This window comes from Rhinoraja longicauda, chromosome 10 (genome assembly GCF_053455715.1).
Source record: "Rhinoraja longicauda isolate Sanriku21f chromosome 10, sRhiLon1.1, whole genome shotgun sequence".
Lineage (NCBI taxonomy): Eukaryota > Metazoa > Chordata > Chondrichthyes > Rajiformes > Arhynchobatidae > Rhinoraja > Rhinoraja longicauda.
In genome coordinates, this window is record NC_135962.1 from 57,374,137 (window position 1) to 57,396,927 (window position 22,791).

Below are 22,791 nucleotides of genomic sequence, written 5' to 3' on the forward strand. Positions count from 1 at the left end.
CCATGGATGGACACGGAGTGCTGGAGTAACTCAGGGGGTCAGGCAGCATCTCAGGAGAACATGGACACACAGTGCCGGAGTAACTCAGCGGGTCTTTTTTGATCAGCCATGATCACATTGAATGGCGGTGCTGGCTCGAAGGGCCGAATGGCCTACTCCTGCGTCTATTGTCTTTGTCAGGCAGCATCTCCAGAGAACATGGACACAGAGCCGGAGTAACTCAGCGGGTCAGGCAGCATCTCCGGAGAACATGGACACACAGAGTGCCAGAGTAACTCAGCGAGTCAGGCAGCATCTCCAGAGAACATGGACACACAGATTGCCGGAGTAACTCAGCGGGTCAGGCAGCATCTCCGGAGAACATGGACACACAGAGTGCCGGAGTAACTCAGCGGGTCAGGCAGCATCTCCGGTGAACATGGACGCAGAGTGCCGGAGTAACTCAGCGGGTCAGGCCGCATCTCAGGAGAGAAGGAATGGGTGACATTATGGATCAGAACCCTCCTTGAAGGTCCCTGTTCCGATACGATAGAACTTTATTTATCCCAGGAAGGAAATTGATCTGTCCACAGTCATGAAAACACAAAATACATGAAACATGAAATTAAAGTGACGAGTGGAAAGGATTGGGGATGTGCAAAGATTTGGGGAGGGGGGAGAGGAGTCAGTCTACCCCACGACAGAAGGGGGAGGAGTTGTACAGTTTGATAGCCACAGGGAAGAATGGTCGCCTGTGGCGTTCTGTGCTGCATCTTGGAGGAAACAGTCTGTTGCTGCTCCAGCAGTACACTGGCCCTATCCCCCAACTCTGTCTCCACTACATTGACGACTGCATCGGTGCTACCTCCTGCACCCATGTGGAACTCATGGACTTCATTAACCTCACCACCAACTTCCACCCTGTCCCTCAAATTCACCTGGACTATCTCGGACGCCTCCCTCCCCTTTCTTGATCTCACCTTCTCCATCACAGGAGATAGACTGCTGACTAATGTCTACTGCAAACCTACCAACACCCACAGTTATCTGGACTAGTAGTCTTCTTCCCACCTTGCCTCTTGCAAAGAGGGTCTGAAGAAGGGTCTCATATTTCTTTCCCCCAGAGATGCTGCCTGGCCCGCTGAGTTACACCAGTTTTTTGTGTCTATCTTTGCTATAAACCAGTGTCTGCAGTTGCTTCCTACGCAACTTTCACCTCAGGCCGTATCGTTAGAACTGGCTGTTTAACCAGCCGCTGAACGGACTGCAGTGGAATTATGAACATTGGTATTGATGTTTGTATTATTTCCAAAAGGGGGCAATTGTCCCAACCAAGGCCAACCTGGCCTTGATCCAACTGACCTGTTAAGTTGTGAGTTGGTCCAGTTGACCTATTGACTTGGCTCATCATCATTGGCCCAAGGGAAAAGTGGGTTTATTGTAGATCGAGGAATCCCAGACTGTTTTGCAACCCCACAACACAACACTGATTCTATTTAAGCTCGGATAGGGTGGACAAGTCAGAACCTAGAGTGGAGATGTCACTGGTTTGAGCCTCAGTGGAACCACCAGTACACAACATCATGAGAGGAATAGATCGGGTAGATGCACAGAGTCTTTTACCCAGTGTAGGGGAATCGAGGACCAGAGGACATAGGTTCAAGGTGAAGGGGAAAAGATTTAATAGGAATCCGAGGGGGGGTTACTTTTTCCACACAGAGGGTGGTGGGTGTACGGAACAAGCTGCCAGGGGAGGTAGTTGAGGCTGCGACTATCCCAATGTTTAAGAAACAGTTGGACAGGTACATGGATAGGACAGGTTTGGAGGGTTATGGACCAAATGCAGGCAAGTGGGACTAAGGTAGCTGGGACATTGTTGGCCGGTGTGGGCGAGTTGGGCCGAAGGGCCTGTTTCCACACTGTATCACTCTGTGACTCCATGACTAGAGGGTGTAGCTTTAAGGTGAGGGGGAAAAGTGTAAAGGAGATGTGCTGGGCAGGTTCTTTACACAGAGAGTGGTGGGGGCCTGAAACTCGCTGCCAGAGGTGGTGGTGGAAGCTAATACAACAGTGGTGTTTAAGAGACTCTTAGATAGGTCCATAGATATGCTGGGAATGGAGAGATATGGATCACGTGCAGGCAGAGGAGATTGGTTTAATTGGCAGGTAAGACTGATCCTTTCAATCATCTTCACTGAGATCAGTGACTGAACCCCAGTCGTGTTCAGCACAGACATTGTGGGCCGAAGGGCCTGTTCCTATGCTGTACTTCTGTGTACTATTGCTTTCATCATTGATTTCAGTGAATATGGTTGAGAGGACATCCATCATCTATTCACACGAGTTTGGTGTTATCCCACTTTCGCATCCACTCCCTACAGACTAGGGGCAGTTATACAGAGGTCCATGAACCTACAAACCCGCCCGTCTTTGGGACATGGGAAGAAACCGGAGGAAACTCACATGGTCACAGGGAGAATGTGCAAACTCCACACACAGGACCTGAGGTCAGGATCGAACTCTGGCACTATAAGTAGGGGTGCCAACTTTCTCACTCCCAAATAAGGGACAAAAGGTGATATCACTGCCCCGCCCACCCCCCATGTGACCTCACCCAGTCAGCAACCACGTGCTCTCGCTCCACCAATGGCAGCCGCCTGGGCCAGGAGGCGGGTTGCTAAGCAACCTCTGTTAGGCGGTGCCCAGGACTCCGGGCCTACACAGTCTGGGCCTACAGCGGACCCCAGGTCTACAGTTTCTGGGCCCACAGCGTCCCCCAGGCCTAATACGGGACAAGGGCGGTCCCATACAGGACAAACCAATTTAGCCCAATATACGGGATATCCCGGCTAATACGGGACAGTTGGCAACCCTAGCTGTAAGGCAGCTGCTCTACCAGCTGCACCGGCCTAAAGATCAAAAAGATCTTCTATTCCAATGTAATTTGATATGTTTTGCATCAAGTGGACAAATTCTTTCTCATCTCTTAATTCTTGGGGAAATTATCAAATGATGTTGGCGGCTAAGACTAATTCTTCCCTTGTCATCACCCTGGAAGTGCATAAACCCTTCTGTGTAAGGTGCACAAGTTTGAAAGCACACACCATGGGTCTCAGGAACAGCTTCTTCTCTGTTATCAGGTTCCTAAGCAAGGGTCGACACAAAATGCTGGAGTAACTCAGCGGGACAGGCAGCATCTCTGGAGGGAAGGAATGGGTGACGTTTCGGGTCGAGACCCTTCTTCAGACTGATGTCAGGGGAGGGGGGGGGGGGGGAGGGAACAAAGGTAGAATATAATCAGAGATAGGAAGACTAGTGGGAGAACTGGGAAGGGGGAGGAGATAGAGAGGGAAAGCAGGTACTATCTGAAGTTAGAGAAGTCAATGTTCATACCGCTGGGGTGTAAACTACCCAAGCTAAATATGAGGTGCTGTTCCTCCAATTTGCGCTGGGCCTCACTCTGACAATGGAGGAGGCCCAGGACAGAAAGGTCAGATTGGGAATGGGAGGGGGAGTTGAAGTGCTGAGCCACCGGGATCCTAAGCTTGGGTACAGTCTGATTCACCTCTGCCCCAATGTGGACGTTGGACTTTGTCTATGGAACCGATGCGCTACAATGCTGAGAACCATATTCTGCTCCCACTTTGCTCTACCCATTGAGTTTGAACTGATTATATGTTAGGTCTGATTTATTTGGTTAGCATGCAAAACAAAAATTTTCACTGTACCTCGGTACATATGACAAAAATAAACCTAAACAGTTTTCTCCAGATGCTTCGGTTTCCTTCCATATTCCAAAGACGTGCGGGTTTGTAGGTGAATTGACCTCTGTAAAATTGCCCCTGGTGGGCCGAAGGGCCTGTTTCTATGCCCTATCTCTACTTTAGACTAAACCTGCTCAGAACTCAGGCAGTACAGTGGCGCAGCGGTAGAGTTGCTGCCTTAGTGCAGCAGAGACCCGGGTTTGATCCTGTCTACAGGTGCTGTCTATGGAATTTGCATGTTCTCCCTAAGACCACGTGGGTTTTCTCCGGGTGCTCTGGTTTTCTCCCACACTCCAAAAACGTGCCGGTTTGTATGTTAATTAGCTTCTGCGGATAGAACTAGGGTACAGGTGATTGTTGGTCTGCCGCGGACTCAGTGTGCCAAAGGCCCTGTTTCCACATTGTATCTCTAAAATCTAAAACTCACCCACCCTTTGAAAGACTGCAGTGAGCAACCAACTCACAACCTCTGGTCCTTTGACCTACAAGTTAGCAATGGCAGGGAATTAGAAACATAGAAAATAGGTGCAGGAGTAGGCCATTCGGCCCTTCGAGACAGCACCGCCATTCAATATGATCATGGCTGATCATCCACAATCAATAACCCGTGCTTGCCTTCTCCCCATAAGCATTGATTCCGTTAGCCCTAAGAGCTGAATCCAACTCTTTTGAAAAAGTCCAGTGAATTGGCCTCAACTGCCTTCTGTGGCAGAGAATTCCACAGATTCACAACTCTCTGGCTGAAAATGTTTTTCCTCATCTCAGTCCTAAAAGGACTACTCCTTATTCTTAAACCGTGACCCCTGCTTCTGGACTCCCCCAACATGGGGAACATTTTTCCTGCATCTAGCCTGTCCAATCCATTCAAAATTTTATGTTTCTATATGATCCCCTCTCATCCTTCTAAATTCCAGTGAATACAAGCTCTGTCGATCCATTCTTTCATCATACGTCAGTCCTGCCATCCCAGGCATTAACCTGGTGAACCTACGCTACACTCCCTCGATAGCAAGAATGTCCTTCCTCAAACTAGCAGACCAAAACTGCACATAATACTCCAGGTGTGGTCTCACCAGGGCCCTATACAACTGCAGTAGGACCTCCTTGATCCTAAAATCAAATCCTCTCGTAATGAAGCTCAACATGCCATTAGCGTTCTCCACTGTCTGCTGTGCCTGCTTGCTTACTTTCAGTGACTGATGTACAAGGACACCCAGGCCTCGTTGCAACTCCCCTTTTCCTAATCTGACACCATTCAGATAATAATTCTGATCAGAAGCACACTTCGGCTTCCAGGGTGGAATCAGATCCCTGTTACTCTCCTCCCTCACACCGGTTGCCCAGCAGCTTGTTATTGGCATCCTGAGATGCATCAACTGACATTGAACTAATTGGCTGCCAATGCAAACAAACAGACCATCCACCCTGCTGCAAGCAAGCCTTGCTTTTGGACTGATAGGTCAGAACAGTGTCTGCTTTCCCTTTATTTACTGTAACTCGATACAGAGGGATATGGATCACGTGTAGGCAGAGGAGGTTAGTTAAACTTGGCAACATGTTCAGCATGGACAGTGGCATGAAATGCCTGTCCCTGTACTGTCATATGTTCTATGCTAAGAGGAGACACCCAACTACTGAAGAAGGGTCCCAACTCGAAACGTTGTCTATCCATGCTCTCCAGAGATGTTGCCTGACCCGCTGAGTGATCCCAGCAATTTGTGTTCGATGCAAGATTCCAGCATGTGTCCTGTATCTGTACAGGAATGCGTTCACAGCTGCCTTCTATACTTGTGCATCACGCAAACCAACCTCCCTTCCATTGACTCCATCTACACTTCATCCTGCCTTGCTTGGCAAGGCCAGCAGCATAATCAAGGACCAGCCTCACCCTGGCCACTCCCTCTTCGCTCCTCTCCCATAGGGCAAGAGGTACAGAAGTTTGAAAATGCCTTCAGATTCAGGGACAGCTTCTTCCCAGCTGTTATCAGGCAACTGAGTGCGGTCCTGACCTCCCATCTACCTCATTGGAGACCTTCAGACTATCTTTAATACCTTGTACTAAAAGTTGTTCACTTTATCCTGTATCTGTACACTGTGGGCGGCTTGATTGTAATCATGTATTGTTTTTCCGTTGACTGGTTGGCACGCAACAAAAAAGCTTTTCACTGTACCTCGGTACACGTGACAATAATAAATTTAAACTAAACGAAAAACTACACACAACTACACGATTTGTTAAAGTCACAACTGACCTGTATTGGTTTATTCTTTCGGCCATAAGCATTGGAAATGGTGATATAGTTTAGATTTGAGATACAGCACGAAAACAGGTCCTTCGGCCCACCGAGTCTGCACCGACCAGCGATCCCCGCACATTAACCCAACCCGACACACATTAGGGCCAATTTCACATTTATACCAAGCCAATTAACCTACAAACCTGCAATTCTTTGGCGTGTTGGAGGAAACCGCAGATGTAAAAATTGTCCCTAGTATGTGTAGTATTGTGTTAATATGCAGGGATCACTGGTCGGCACGGACAGGGCTTGTTTCTGTACTATATCTCTAAACTAAAAGCACGGAATCAGGCTCTCTGGCCAACGAGTCCATGCTGTTCACACTAATTCTATGTTATCCCACTCCCCCATCCACTCCCTAAACACCAGGGGCAATCTTTACAGAAGCCCATTAACCTTCTTGTTCTTGCGTTTGAGGCAACAGAAGTTATGAAGCTGCTTCTGCTTCTGCTGTCTCTGCTTGTTGTCGTTCGCCTGACTGAGGTCAGTTGACAGGGCTCACCACAGGGAGGTCGAGCCTATTAACCAACAAACCCGCGCGTCTTTGGGATGTGGGAGGAAACCGGAGCACCTGGAAGAAACCCACACGGTCACAGGGAGAACGGGCAAACTCCACACAGACAGCACCTGAGGCGAGGATGGGGTCCCATCAATAATAGTTCCATAATTTTCTATTTCAAGCCCAAAGTATAGGAAAACTATCAGAATCAATCCCACAATTTGTCCGACCTGCCACTTGTACACTAAATCGTTATCCACTGTACTTTCTAGTTCATTAAACAAAGATTCTATTTCTGATTCTAAACATTAGATTGGTCACTGCACAGCAAGGAACTATTTGAAGAGCAGTTTTGAGTGCTGAAGCCATGATCAAGTGGTAATTTTAAAAAGTGTATTTTAGTTTTGTGTTGTTACAATCAAGGATTAAATAAACATCAGACAGTGAATCGGCAGTGAATCTGAGCATTGCTCTGTAACTGGATCTGATCCAGCGTACCCTGGCTCCACACCAGATTTAGCAATAGAGCACGGAAACAGGCCCTTCGGCCCACCGAGTCCGCGCCGACCAGCGGTCAACCCCGTACATTAGCACGATCCCGCACACACTCGGGACAATTTACAATTATACCAAGCCAATTAACTTACAAACCTGCACGTCTTTGTAGTGTGGGAGAAAACCGGAGCACCCGGAGAAAACCAACTCAGGTCACGGGGAGAAGGTACAAATTCCGTACAGACAGCACCCGTAGTCAGGATTGAACCCGAGTCTCAGGCGCTGTGAGGCAGTAACTCTACCGCTGTGCCACCCCCCCGCCCCACCCTACTATAGTTCAAGTACAGGAAATAAGCAGCAGTAGATTTATAAATGGACTTTAGAATACAATTGAACAAATTAGCTGGGCCACGGATTCATTTTTCATATAGTTTTAGTTTACAGATGCAGCATGGAAACAGTTCATTTTTCCCAACACCATTGATCAGCCTTGCACACGGATTCTCTGTGTTATCCTACTTTTGGGTCCACTCCCTGCACATCGGTGGCTCAGCGGTAGAGCTGCCATCTCACGGCGCAAGAGACCCCGGGGTTGATCCTGACTACGTGTGCCGTCTCTACAGATTTTGCACGTTCTTCCTGTGTCTACATGAATTTTCCTCGGGTGCTCCAGCTTCCTCCCACATCCCAAAGACGTGCAGGTTTGTAGGTTAATTGGCTTCTGTAAATTACCCCAGTTTGGGAAAGTGGGATAACGTGGAACTATGTGCGCGGGCGATCAACCGTCAGTGTGCTGAAAGTCCTGTTTCCACACTGAAACTCTAAACTAAACCTGGGGAAGTTTTACAGGGACCAATCAACCTACAAACCCACGTGTCTTCGGGATGTGTGAGGAAACCGGAGCACCCGGAGGAAAGCCACGAGGTCACAGGAGGAACTTGCAAACCTCACACACACACAGACAGCACCCAAGGTCAGGATTGAACCCGGGTCTCTGGCACCGTGAAGCAGCAGGAAACCGAGGTTCTCGGAGAAAACCCGTGCAGGACACGGGGAGAACGTACAAACTCCGTACAGACAGCACCCGTAGTCAGAATCGAACCAGGGTCTGTGGCGCTGTAAGGCTGCAACTCTACCGCTGTGCCGGTACACCAACACCCAATCTCACGCAACTCAGCTATTTACACCTCACGCTGCCTCGGCAAAGCCACCAGCATAATCAAGGACGAGTCACAGCCCGGCCACTCCCTCTTCTCCCATCAGCAAGGGGTACAGAAGTGTGAAAATGCACACCTCCAGACTCGGGGAGTTTCTTTCCAGCTGTTACCAGAGAACTGAACCATCACATTGCCTCTATTTATACCTCGCGTTGCCTCGGCAAGGCCAGCAGCATAATCAAGGATGAGTCGCACCCTGGCCACTCCCTCTTCTCCCCTCTCCCATCAGGCAAAAGGTACAGAAGTATGAAAACGCACACCGCCAGATTCAGGGACAGTTTCTTCCCAGCTGTTATCAGGCAACTGAATCATCCTACCACAACCAGAGAGCAGTGCTGAACTACTACCTACCTCTTTGGTGACCCTCGGAGTATCCTTGATCGGACTTTGCTGGCTTTACCTTGCATTAAATGTTATTCCCTTATCATGTATCTATACACTGTAAAAGGATCGAATGTGATCATGTATTGTCTTTCTGCTGACTGGCTTTTTATCACGCAACAAAAGCTTTTCGCTGTACCTCGGTACACGTGACAATAAACTAAACTCAAACTCCCAGAGGCTCCAAAAGTCAATTTCCAAACTTTGCTGAGTTAGGGAGTGGCTTAAGTGGGCCAAGTTACTCTGGAGTTGTGTAGTGATGGCCTTCCACATGTCTCGACATTGCTGGTATTCACTTCATGGCTTTGGGTCTAAAGAATGGGCAATAGCTAAATCCTGGCAGAGGCAGAGGTAAAACAAGAGAGATCACTCTGAGGTGCAAAACACAAGATACTGAAGCAACTCAGTGGGCCAGGCAGCATCTGCAGAGGGAATAGACAGACGACGTTTCAGGTCAGGACCCTTCTTCTGATCTCGACCTGCACAGCTCTTCCTGCACGTTGTTTTAGCTCATTTCCAGCATCTGCAGTTCATTGTATCTCTTATTCCAAATCATCAAGCAGAATTGTGTGCTGAACAAGTGTTTAACAGGGTCCAAACATGGTTTTCTACAATATATCATTCAAAAAGACATTTCCACATATAAACAGATGGAATTCAATGCCATGCACAACACTTGCTCAGATAGAAAAGGTTTAGAAGGATATGGGCCAAACGCAGGCACATGAGACCAATTTAGATTGAGTATCATTGTTGGCATGGACTAGGCTGGGCCAAAGGGCCTGTTTCTGTGCTCTATGACTCACTGTTCACCTCAACAGCAACACTCGAACAATATTCACCCAGCAAGTCTGAAGAACCTGTGGCGCAGCAGTAGAGATGCTGCCTTTTCGTGCCAGAGACCCGGGTTCAATTCTGACGATGGGTGCTGTCTGTATGGAGTTTGCACGTCTTTTCCAGGAGCTCTGGTTTAAAGGTATTTTATTGTCAATTAAGGTACAGAGAAATTCGATTTACCATACAGTCATACTAAAAAAAGCAACAAGAGACACAACTACATAAAAGTTAACATAAACATTCACCACAGCTGATTCCTCACTGCGATGGAAGGCAATAAAGTCTAATCTTCTTTCCACTTTATTCTCCCGTGGTCGAGGCAGTCGAACCATCCGCAGTCGGGGCGGTCGAAGCTCCTGCCGCTTGGAGCTCCTGAGGTCGGTCCCTAACCACGGGACCGCGAGCTCCACGATGTTAAAGTCCGCAGGCTCCCGTGGTTGGAACTCCGAGGTCGATCCCCGACAGGGACCGCCAGCTCCACGATGTTAGGTCTGCAGCATCCCGCGGTTGGAGCTCCCAAAGCCGGTCCCCAGCTAGAGCCCACCAGCTCCTCGATGTTAGGCCGCAGTGCAGATGGAGACACGACACGGGAAAAAACGCATCTCCGGCAAGGTTGAGAGATTTAAAAGTTTCCCCCAACCTCCCCCCCCCCCCCCCCCCCCCCACACACATAAAACAAAGCTAAAGAACACTAAAACATACATTTAACACATACTAAATAATAACAAAGGAAGAAAAGGATGAGACAGACCGTTGACGAGGCAGCTGTTGCTAAGCCACCCCGGTGGTTTCCTCCCACATCCCAAAGACGTGCAGATTTGTAGGTTAATTGGCATCTGCAAATTATCCCTAGTGTGTAGGATAGAACTAGTAACTAGAACTGGCGGGACTGTCATATGTTGAAAGACTGGAGCGACTAGGCTTGTATACACTGGAACTTAGAAGGATGAGAGGGGATCTTATCGAAACGTATAAGATTATTAAGGGGTTGGACACGTTAGAGGCAGGAAACATGTTCCCAATGTTGGGGGAGTCCAGAACAAGGGGCCACAGTTAAAGAATAAGGGGTAGGCCATTTAGAACTGAGATGAGGAAAAACCTTTTCAGTCAGAGAGTTGTAAATCTGTGGAATTCTCTGCCTCAGGAGGCAGTGGAGGCCAATTCTCTGAATGCATTCAAGAGAGAGCTAGATAGAGCTCTTAAGGATAGCGGAGTCAGGGGGTATGGGGAGAAGGCAGGAACGGGGTACTGATTGAGAATGATCAGCCATGATCACATTGAATGGCGGTGCTGGCTCGAAGGGCCGAATGGCCTCCTCCTGCACCTATTGTCTATTGTCTATAGTATACATGGGATCGCTGGTCAGCGCAGACTCGATGAGCCAAAGTGCCTGTTACCACACTGTATCTCTAAACTAAACTTAAAGCCAGGCATGACTGGGGGATGCGATTTGCACACAGGTGTTGCCAGTTTTATTTGCACGTAAATTAAAATCCCAAGGAGAATGTTTGTAGTTCTCATAAACTACCTATGTGTGAGAATAGGCAACACATTGACCTTGTCTGATGCAGATTCCACCCAAAATGATCAGATGAAAAACCTAGTTCCTGCCAGACAGAGTTCCTTAGGAAACAGTTCAGGGAATAAAACTAGTTCCAGTGGAATGCTCTGCACAGAACTGAACTTTACACCGATCAGCCAAAACATTATGACCGACAGGCGAAGTGAATAACATTGATTATCTTGTTACAATGGCACCTGTCAAGGGGTGGGATATTTTAGGCAGCAAGTGAACAGTCAGTTCTTGAAGTCGATGTGTTGGATGCAGGAGAAATGGGCAGGAGTAAAGACCTGAGCGACTTTGACAAGGGCCAAATTGTTATGGCCAGACGACTGGGTCAGAGCATCTCTGAAACGGCAAGGCTTGTGGGGTGCTCCCTGTCAGCAGTGGTGAGTACCTACCGACAGTGGTCCGAGGAGGGACAAACCACAAACCGGCGTCAGACAGGGTGTTGGGCGCCCAAGGCTCATCGATGCGCGAGGGCAACGAAGGCTATCCCGTCTGGTCCGAACCGATAGAAGGTCTACTGTGGCACAAGTCACAGAAAATGTTAAAGGTGGTCACGGGAGGAATGTGTCACAACACACAGTGCATCGCACCCTGCTGCGCATGGGGCTGCACTCGGAGGACCAACAGCATATTAGGCAGGTGGTCATAATGTTTTGGCTCATCAGGTCATAATGTTTTGGCTGATCGTTGTATTCCGCAATAGGGGAATGATAGTGGCCACACTGGTACACCCAGTTGCCTATGGACTTAGTAGAGTCATAAAGTCATACAGCATGGAAACAGCTCCTCTAACCCAACTCAACCAAGGTGCCCCATCTAAGTTAGTCCCCTTTGCCCACATTTGGTCCATATTCCTCCAATTGTTTTCTTTCCATGTGCCCGTCCAAATAAAATCGCATTATTAGAGCAGAACTGGATGTAGCCTTTGCCTGGAGTCCAAGATCCCGGGTCCCAACGCACCATTTTAACCCTGGTATCATAATGAACATTTATTCCCCAACCTTAAGTTGAGAGCGGCAAAGTTTAAAGTTTGAGGCAAGTTTTCTTTTTCCTCAGAGGGTGGTGTGGAGAATGCATTGCCAGGTGTGTTGGTGGAGGCATCTATGACAGTGGCATTTAAGAGGCTTTTAGATAGGCACACGGATATGCAGGGAATAGAGGGATATGCATCATGCGCAGACATATAAGAATTCGTTCAACACAAACCTGCTGGGGTGAAGGGCCTGTTCTTGTGCTTATACTGTTCCATGTTAACACTGGCCAACTTCACCATTCACTCAATCATTTGCTCAAATTTTCATAACACTCATGAAATATACTTACCTCAATTCTGAGAACTGAAATTTAAAGCACATCTATTAATCATATCTAGTTATTTTTTAATATAGGCCGACTTAGAAAGGATTTTCAATTAATTTACATCATCTACAATTGAGAGGCAGTAATTCAACATGGCGAGAGCCCAGAATTTTAAAACCATAAAGTTCAAAGGTATCTATGGCATTCTTCGGAACTCTGTTTCATCTATTCAAATCGAACTAACGTAGATAGGGCATCGCGGTCAGCATGAAAGACCTGTGCTGAATGGCCTGTTTCTGTGCTGTGTGATTATATGACTTATTCATATCGGGCATTCCTTCATCCTTGACTTCCCAAAGCATTCTTCACAACTACTCATACTTTTTCAGGTAATTGCACAATAGAATTAGGAATGGAAAACATTATGACTTCCTTCGTGCTTTAATCATTTTGGGCGGCACATTGGTGGAGCTGCTGCCACAGTGCCAGACACCCGGGTTCCATCCCAACTACGGGTGCTGTTTGTACGGCGTTTGTACGTTCTCCCAGTAACCTGCGTGGTTTTTCTCTGGCTGCTCTGGTTTATCTCCCACACTCCAAAGACGTACAGGTCTGTCGGTCAATTGGCTTCAGTAAAATTGTAAATTGTCCCTAGTGCGTAGGATAGTGCTAGTGTACAGGGCAATCGCTGGTCGGCGCGGACTCGGTGAGCCAAAGGCCCTGTTTCCGCACACTTTCTCGAGCCTAAAGTGAAGTCTAGCAGGACTTCCCTACTTCACCAGGGAGTGTTTAGAATGGACCACGGCCAATTTCCTTCATTTTGAAAAAATGATAATCACGATCACCGTGAGCCTGCGATCTACCTTGAGATTGGTTCTTGGTTAGCAGTAAGTAGATCGCATTAGTCATTGGAGAATGCAGAGATTTATGGCCAACTCGGCTCAATGAAAGTTAAAATACTCTGTTCCAAAGCAATACAAATAGTGAAATTTTAATTTTTGTACAATGAATTGTCCAATTTGAGAGATTCACAATATATTTGAAATAAAAAATATAAATTATAACAAAGTATTCATTCTCACTCAGTTTAAAATGTTGAAGCTGGGGTTAAGTATATACATATATACATCTACCTCCCTTCCCCTTCTGAACATTAATCTGATTTAAAACCTACAATGATCAAGGAAACTAGAGATACATTCTAATTCTGCAACTTCTTTTTCCCCCAAGAGAAATTACATTAAAAATCTTGTAAATTAAAAGGAATAAGCACAAACTTTAAGGGCGTTTTTAATTTTTTTCTTTTTTTTCTTTCTTTGCAAAGGCAAAATACTTTTAAGTAACTTAAAATAGATCTTAGAACAAGAAAATACTAAGTTCTCTAATTGTCTTACAGGCAGGGCCTTAAACAAAGATGACTTTATTTTATTAAGAACCTTGATTTAAATGGTACAAGATGAATTATACAAACATAATAAATAGATTTCCCTCTTACACTTTATGTTCAACACCAGTTGACTAAGAAGCTGTTAGAAAAGAGATCAGCTATTTTAAATCGTTCTTTCTCTTTCCCCCCAACTCGTCGTGTGTACAGGCCTTTTGTTTTATAACTTTTTTTTTAAAAAGCAAAAAACTTGTAAATGGCTGGTTTTGTCTCAAAGCGAATTATCTTCTTCTTTTAAAATGGCGCTCATCTTTGTCGCACGTTCCACCACTACATGTGCAAACTTTGCCACTTCTTTTTTCCCCCAGACACAATCATCCCACTAATCACATAATACTGTCTCTGTTGAAAACACGGCTACAAGTGATGTTGGTCTCATCATTTTAAAAAGGTAAATCCCCCTCACTCTTCTAATAAATTCCGAAGTCTTTCACAAGATTAGAAAACCATTATATAAAACAGATAGGAAGGGAAGGGCGGGGCGAGGAAGGGAATAAAACAAGAGGAAAGAAAATTAAAAGGAATGATGATTTCTATTCAAACTTAATGTGGCAGTCCAAAATAAAAATCCTCAATTAAAATTAGGCTGCGCACTGATCTACAGTATGGTTTAATGTGACACGTGGAGAAAATTAAACTTGGAAACATGCTTGCAAAAGGAACACTTGATAACAGCACTATATAAGAGCACAATTTGGTGTGTTCAGCCTCAGGGATCGGGCTGACTTTGAAAATTATCACAGGTATGGTATGGAAACGATAGGTTAGAAGAGTCTGCCTCAACTATATTGCATACCGTAATAAAATCACAGCATAAAAAAGGTAAACAGAATACATGTCTAGGTTTATCAAACTGTTTGCAATTCAAAGTCATCTATCAACTTTGTTTTACTTTTTAAAATATATCAGCCATTGCTACACCTTAATGATACATTGGTCCGGGCTCTGAAAGTTATTCAATCACTATACCAGTGAAGGGATTTGAATTTACAAGATTTTTTTTTCTACCCAGCTATAAACCTCCCCTATAAAAGAGCGTCTTTTAATCTTTTTTTTTAATATACTATGCAATTCAAATGACAGCACTTAGCACAAAGCACAGTGACCAGGTCCTCTAAATGCTTTCTCCTTGGAAGAGTCTTGGAGCTTGTAAACTCGTTAGCTCTGTAGACGCATTCATCAATCAGCAAGCAGTGACTATATTATGGTATGACTGATAGTTAAGCACACTGTTCTTTGTCTCTTTGTAAAATGTTAGCCATTTCAGTGGCAAGGCTTTTCCCCCACATAATGTAGTGTTGTACAACTCAGTAGCTTGGATTCCAGTAGTTCTGTATTCTTTTCACTTGCAGGATTCATTCTCCAGTTTAAGTGCACATTTGTCCAGTCCAATAAGCCTGTCCTTTCACCTCAAGAAGATCTGAATTCTTACCACTCTGCATCTCCGATAGCTTTGGAAAAAACATAATCTCTCCCGTTAAGGTTCATGATCCCGTCCTTCAGGTGAAACTTCCACTTATTCTTACTCCGGTGGATCTGAAGATACAACAAGATTTGTTATGGTGAACAGGTCCATAGATTGGTTTGCTTTTCCGACCATTTACAAATTCAAAGGTGCTGGCTCACGTTGCCTTCGAGCTCCCTTCCATGTGTGAATGATCAGAAAACAATATCAAGAGTATCAAGAGTATTTAAGGGATAGAAACTTACCGAATAGCGAAAAGCCTGGATAGAGTGGATGTGGAGAGGATGTTTCCACTAGAGGGAGAGTCTAGGACCAGAGGCCACAGCCTCAGAACAAAAGGATGTGCCTTTAAAAAGGAGATGAGGAGGCCTTTCTGTAGTCAGAAGGTGGTGAATCTGTGGAGTTAATTGCCACAGTGGCCATTTTTAAGGCGGAGATTGACAGATTCTTGATTAGTAAGGGTGTCAAGGGTTTTATGGGAGATGGCAGGAAAATGGGTTTGAGAATGAAAGTGAGAAAGCCATGATTGAATGGCAGAATAGACTTGGTGGGCTGAATGACCTAATTCTGCTGCCATGATTTATGAACTTATAATTGTCATATCATCAACAACAAAACATAATCAAGGACCACATACCCCCTGGTCAATATCTCCTCCCCCCCCCTCTCTCAGAAAGCAGAAGATACAAAACTTTAAAAGCATATTGCCACCAGGAATCTGGAGCCGAGACCAAGATCAATCATAATCTAATCAATCAATGGATCAGGCTGAAGGAACTGGTGGCCTATCCCGGTCCAATGTTGCTTGGTAAGCATTTGTTTTCTATTTAACAAACTCAACCTCACACCTCCTGTCAGATCCCTCCCCATAAAAATGAACAGTCTGGTTATTTAATAAAGAAAGATGATATCAGATAGTGGGTCACTCAGTCACTGTTTGATGCATCTGACTACAGTCGACTCTGTAAGGAGTTTGTACGTTCTCCCCATGACCTGCGTGGGTTTTCTCCGAGATCTTCGGTTTCCTCCCACACTCCAACGACGTACAGGTATGTAGGTTAATTGGCTGGGTAAATGTAAAAATTGTCCCTAGTGGGTGTAGGATAGTGTTAATGTACAGGGATCGCTGGGCGGCACGGACTTGGTGGGCCGAAAAGGCCTGTTTCCGGCTGTATATATATGACATGATATGATAAAGCTGTCGACTCCATTTACAGTTGCTCTCAAGTCTACTTGCAAATTTTTTATTTACATCTCCTTTCTTCAAGCATCAGTAACATGTGCTTTCCTCAATGCTATCTCTTGCCTCAAGGGCAAGGTCCTACCTCCAATCATCTGTGGCTGAAACTCTTCCCTGGACTCATTAACTCCAATGCCTCGTTGGTTGGTCTCCCATCCTCCACTTGACATTTAGTGGAGGAAGGAAATGCAGATGCTGGTTTACACCAAAGATAAGACACAAAATGCTGCAGTAACTCAGCGTGACAGGTGGCGTTTCGGGCCCGTTCTGAAGAAGGGTATCGACCCGAAACGTCACCCATTCCTTCTCTCCAGAGATGCTGCCTGACCCGCTGAGTTACTCCAGCATTTTGTGCCTATCTTCGATTTAAACCAGCATCTGCAGTTCTTTCCTACCAAATATTGTTGACAGCAATGGAAATGTGTTCAGGACTGTTAAATCTATCAGAACGTTAACGAGAAACCCTCTTTGTGCCTCAAATGAGACTGGTGAGTTAGTAAATAAATGACTGATTAGATTGAACACAAAGTCTGAGTCAGAAGAAGGGAACCGGCCCGAACCGTCACCCGTCCATATCCTCCAGAGATGCTACCTGGCCCACTAAGTTATTCCTGCACTTTGTGTTCTACATAAGATTCCAGCATCTGCGGCCTCTTGTGTCTTTCTGACTAATTGGATTTGTGGTTTCGCCATATGCAACAATTCAAAGGGCAAGCCACAAACTATTTTCTAATGTATACTAATTAAGAATTTGTCAAATGTGTAGGTAGTCGAAGTTCTTGCCAGAGAAATGGGAATCTATCTCAGAAGCCAAAAAAAAGGGATAATGTCTCTTTTTACTTTTTAAATACTTAAAATAAATAACGGCATTGAATGGCACGCCACGCCAAGATTCATTATTGTTCATTCAGCACATCTGCCAAAGAAAATCAAATATTTTATTATCCACACAAATCTTTTCCTTTCAGACTACAGTTTCGTTTAGTGATACCTCAATGTGAAGCCTTCACCAAAATTCCAATCACAGGATAAATACGTGGCCAAAAAAACCTTCATCCCAGAGAACACTCAGAAAGATGCTCACTGCTCTTCCCTGTGGTCTGTTTCAGATTCCAACTAGCCAAATGTTGAGTTGGCCTTTCTGCCTTGGTTCCATTTCTCTCCTCCTCAATCAGCGGCTTGCTAAATGAAAATGGCTAGAAGCAGATGCAACGGCAGCTACTGAATTTATTGGCGTGGTTGTAGAAATTCTACCGCAGTGACTTGTCCCTTGTTAAGGTGAGTACGTCTGGTCTCACATCGCCAACTCCAGTGGGCCTACAGGTACCCTGCTTTGCCCTTACTGTAGCTATCAATGTCGGTAGACGTTTGGCTTCCTGAACACATCCTACATCAGATCCACTTGAAGAAAATAAATCCTAGATCACTCACCCGTATCTCATCAACAACAAAATGATCAACACACATGAAATAAGACAGCATAGAAAGTTGAAATGACTAAGAATCACATCGCAAATATGAAACACAGAGTCATACAGCGGGCGGCACGGTGGCGCAGCGGTAGAGTTGCTGCCTTACTGGGTGCTGTCTGTACGGAGTTTGGATGTTCTCCCTGTGACTGCTTAGGTTTTCTCCTAATGCTCTGGTTTCCTCCCACACTCCAGGCATATAGTTTGGAGGTTAATTGGCTTTGATAAAAACTGTAAATTGTCCCTAGTGAAGGATAGTACTTTTATTTTACTTTTTTAAATATATTAGCCATTAACCACGAGATCCTCAAGCTTGGGTCTAACCAGTGCTGTATATAATTCTATTCTCCCTGTTCTAATATTCTATGCCCCATCTAATAAAGGGAACATCTTTCATACACCTATTCAGCCACGTTTTGGAGCTGTCCTGCCAACTTTCAAGATATCTACCAAGATCTGTTTGATTTCCCATAGCACTAAATAATCTCCCATTTATTGCATATTCCTTTATCTTTTCACATCTGTCCAAATGCATTACCTCACTTACTTCTCTGGAATAATTTTTTAGTTTAGTTTAGTTTAGTTTAGAGATACAGTGTGGAAACAGGCCCTTCGGCCCACCGAGTCAGTGCCGAGCAACGATCACCCTGTATACACTAGCACAATCCTACACACTAGGAACAATTTACAAATTTTACCAAAGCCAATTAACCTACAAACCTGTACATCTTTGTAGTGTAGGAGGAAACCTGAGCATCCGTAGAAAACACACATGGTCAAAAAGGAGAATGTATAAACTCCGTCCAGACAGCACCGAAGGTTCAGGATCAAACCTGGGCCTCTGGCGCTGTATGGCAGCAACTCTAACGTCGTGCCGCCTCCTATTATTCCAGCTTTTCTGCTGCTTTATCTGCAGCTTTCTACTGTTTAAACTGTGGAGCAGACCAGCAAAGAGCGCAGCACGTCATTTTCGACTGCACTGTCCTCCGTCCCCCTGGTGGAGGGTTAGACCTCATGGCCCTCGACAACGGCACATTGCACTGGCTACAGCGCCTGGAGGGCATCACATAACTTCTGCTGCCTCAAACGCAAGAAGGAGACTGTTTAAACCTTTTTTCCTCACTATAAACCACGACCATTTTTTTTCCCATTATCTGCAAATTACTTTACCATAGCCCCTACCTTTAAGTCACAATTTTATCTGGTGTTGACCAGAGCTATAAGCAATTCACTGAAGGTATTTATTCACAAAATGCTGGAGTAACTCAGCAGGTCAGGCAGCATCTCAGGAGATCCGATATGCTGCCTGACCTGCTGAGTTACTCCAGCATTTTGTGAATAAATACCTTCGATTTGTACCAGCATCTGCAGTTATTTTCTTATACTTCTTAAGCAATTCACTGAATTGGTTGTTGGAGAAGATAGGCGAAAATATACAATGTATAATCAGAACCAAATTTGCAGAGCTCAATGGTCTTTACCGAATAGCCCCTGACTTCAAAGAGCTGTAAGTAAAATGTCCGACATACAACGATTTAATGACATTAAGAATGTTATGATTTATATTATAAATCCTATTTGGCGTGTGAAAACGAACACCTCCAGATTCAGGGACAGTTTCTTCCCAGCTGTTATCAGGCAACTGAACCATCCTACAACCAGAGAGAGAGCAGTCTTGAGCTAGTATCTACCTCATTAGGGACCTTGGATTATCTTTGATCGGACGTTGCTGGACTTTACTTACACTAAATATTATTCACGTTATTACCTTTATTATGCATCTGTACATGGATAAATGTGAGGTTATCCACTTTGGTGGCAAGAACAGGAAGGCAGATTATTATCTGAATGGTGCCAAGTTAGGAAAAGGGGAAATACAACGAGATCTGGGTGTCCTTGTTCATTAGTCACTGAAAGTAAGCATGCAGGTACAGCAGGCCGTGAAGAAAGCTAATGGGATATTGGCCTTCATGACACGAGGAGTTGAGTATAGGAGCAAAGAGGTCCTTCTGCAGTTGTACAGGGCCCTAGTGAGACCACACCTGGAGTATTGTGTGTAGTTTTGGTCTCCAAACTCGAGGAAGGATATTCATGCTATTGAGGGAGTGCAGCGTAGGTTCACAAGGTTAATTTCCAAGATGGCGGGACTGTCATATGTTGAAGGAATGGAGCGACTGGGCTTGCATTCACTGGAATTTAGAAGGATGAGAGGGGATCTTATTGATACGCTAGAGGCAGGAAACATGGGGGAGTCCAGAACCAGGGGCCACAGTTTAAGAATAAGGGGTAGGCCATTTAGAACGGAGATCAGGAAAAACATTTTCACTCAGAGAGTTGTGAATCTATGGAAATCTCTGCCTCGCCTCAGAAGGCAGTGGAGGCCAATTCTCTGGATGCTTTCAAGAGAGAGTTAGATAGAGCTCTTAAAGATAGCGGAGTCAAGGGATATGGGGAGAAGACAGGAACGGGGTACTGATTGTGGATGATCAGCCATGATCACCGCGAATGGCGGTGCGTACAGGCTGGAAGGGCCGAATGGCCTCCTCCTGCACCTATTGCCTATATTGTTTACACTGTGGACAGCTTGATTGTAATCATGTGTAGTCTTTCCACTGGCTGGTCAGCTCACAACAAAAGCTTTTCACGTACACGTGACAATAACCTAAACACAAATCTGCAGCCATTCAAATCTTTGGAAATCATAGCAACCTGGTCACGCAACACGATTTAAAATGTTCAACAGATACCTAGTTTTCCAGTTCAATTATATTTCTAAAATAAAATGGGAGCCAAATGCCAGACTTGAACGTGCAAGAGTCTGTGACCATAAGTCACAAGGCAGTCAGCAGCAGACCGCAAGCAAGCTTAATGCAGTCAGTTCTGATTAGAGACAGGCTCCAGAAAAGCCTGGACCACAGTACTCGCCCTCGAAAGCAAACCTCTGACAAATTAACAGAATAACTTCGCTAATACCCAGAAGTCGGGTAACATTTCAAAACTCCAAATTCCACAACCACCGAACAGCAGAGTTAAAATAAACCAAGCCTTCTCAAGTTCTGAAACGTAGCTTCAATGACAGCCAAGATGTGTTTCCATTCACTTTGTGAATCTGAGAATAAGCCGTTGCTATTAAGAGCTCGGCCAGTGAAACTGTGTCCTGAGATGAGTTGACTGCCACCTGCCAGATGGTTCTGTTTGTTTTAGTTAGTGCAAGTTTCTTTTTATATGCGTTCCTGTGCTAATATAAATTCAATAAATCAGTATAAATATAAGGAATCAAACAAAACACTGCACCCCATATCCCCAGTAAACTATAGGCACTGTATTAAATTCAAAGAGTAGGACTACCTGTATACTCTGGTAGGGCCGTAAGATCTAAAGAAGGGTCTCGACCCGAAACGCCAACTATTCCTTTTCTCCAGAGATGCTGCCTGACCCGCTGAGTTACTCCAGCATTTTGTGTCTATCTAATCGTATACTCGCTTGATTATTCATATGAAAAAAACATCTGCAGAATCAATCCACTACTTCAATGCATCAACCATTTACAGAATGACCACCATCACCCAAATGTTCAATTGTAAAAAGCAGGTGAAAAATATCAAGTGAAGTCGCAGTTGCAGTTGCATAAGTCAAGTCAAGTCAAGTCAAGTCAATTTTATTTGTATAGCACATTTAAAAACAACCCACGTTGACCAAAGTGCTGTACATCTGATTAGGTTCCAATGGGGGAAAAAAATGAAACATACAGTAGCATGCAAACAGTTCACAGCGCCTCCTCAATGAGCCTCAAACGCTAGGGAGTAGAAATAGGTTTTGAGCCTGGACTTAAAGGAGTCGATGGAGGGGGCAGTTCTGATGGGGAGAGGGATGCTGTTCCACAGTCTAGGAGCTGCAACCGCAAAAGCGCGGTCACCCCTGAGCTTAAGCCTAGACCGCGGGATAGTGAGTAGCCCCAAGTCGGCCGACCTGAGGGACCTGGAGTTAGAGAGGGGGGTTAGAAGATTTTTGATGTAGGGGAGGGAGTGTCCATTTAGGGCTTTATACGTGAATAAGAGGAGCTTGAAGTTGATTCTGTACCGTACAGGGAGCCAGTGGAGAGAGGCCAGAATGGGGGTGATGTGGTCCCTTTTACGGGTACCCGTCAGGAGTCTCGCTGCGGCGTTTTGGACCAGTTGCAGGCGGGACAGGGAAGATTGGCTGATCCCAGTGTATAGGGAGTTGCAGTAGTCTAGGCGGGAGGAAATGAAAGCGTGAATGATTTTTTCTGTGTCGTCGAATTGGAGGAAAGGTTTGATTTTAGCTATGGTTCGAAGTTGGAAGAAGCTGGCTTTTACCACAGCGTTGACTTGCTTATCAAATTTTAATGCAGAGTCAAATATCATGCCGAGGTTTTTGACATGCGGTTTGACTAGGTGAGACGTTGGTGAGACTGCCTCTCGAATATTGTGTTCAGTTCTGGGCACCGTGTTATAGGAAAGATATTGTCAAGCTTGAAAGGGTTCAGAGAAGATTTGCGAGGATGTTGCCAGGACTAGAGGGTGTGAGCTATAGGGAGAGGTTGAGTAGGCTGGGTCTCTATTCTATGGAGTGCAGGAGGATGAGGTGAAATCTTATAGAGGTAAACAAAATCATGAGGGGAATAGATCGGGTAGATGCACAGAGTCTCTTGCCCAGAGTACGGGAATCGAGGACCAGAGGACATAGGTTCAAGGTGAGGTCCGAGGGGTAACTTTTTCACACAAAGGGTGGTGGGTGTATGGAACAAGCTGCCAGAGGAGGCAGTTGAGGCTGGGACTATCCCATCGTTTAAGAAACAGTTAGACAAGTACATG

General features: G+C 45.4%; 1 protein-coding gene across 4 annotated transcripts in view; it reads right to left on the reverse strand.

Moving 5' to 3' along the window:
* Nucleotides 1–13,355: 13,355 nt before the first annotated feature.
* The window catches only part of gtf2a1 (general transcription factor IIA, 1), a 45,542-nt gene continuing 36,106 nt past the window's right edge, over nt 13,356–22,791 (reverse strand). For 3 of the 4 annotated variants that reach the window (XM_078406921.1, XM_078406919.1, XM_078406922.1), the window contains one exon: nt 13,356–15,318. In XM_078406921.1, coding sequence (XP_078263047.1) covers nt 15,211–15,318 — 108 coding nt within the window. In that variant the 3' untranslated portion in view covers nt 13,356–15,210. Of the gene's footprint in view, nt 15,319–15,498; nt 15,643–22,791 lie in introns of those variants that run through there. The other variant, XM_078406920.1, reaches the window with a different exon arrangement.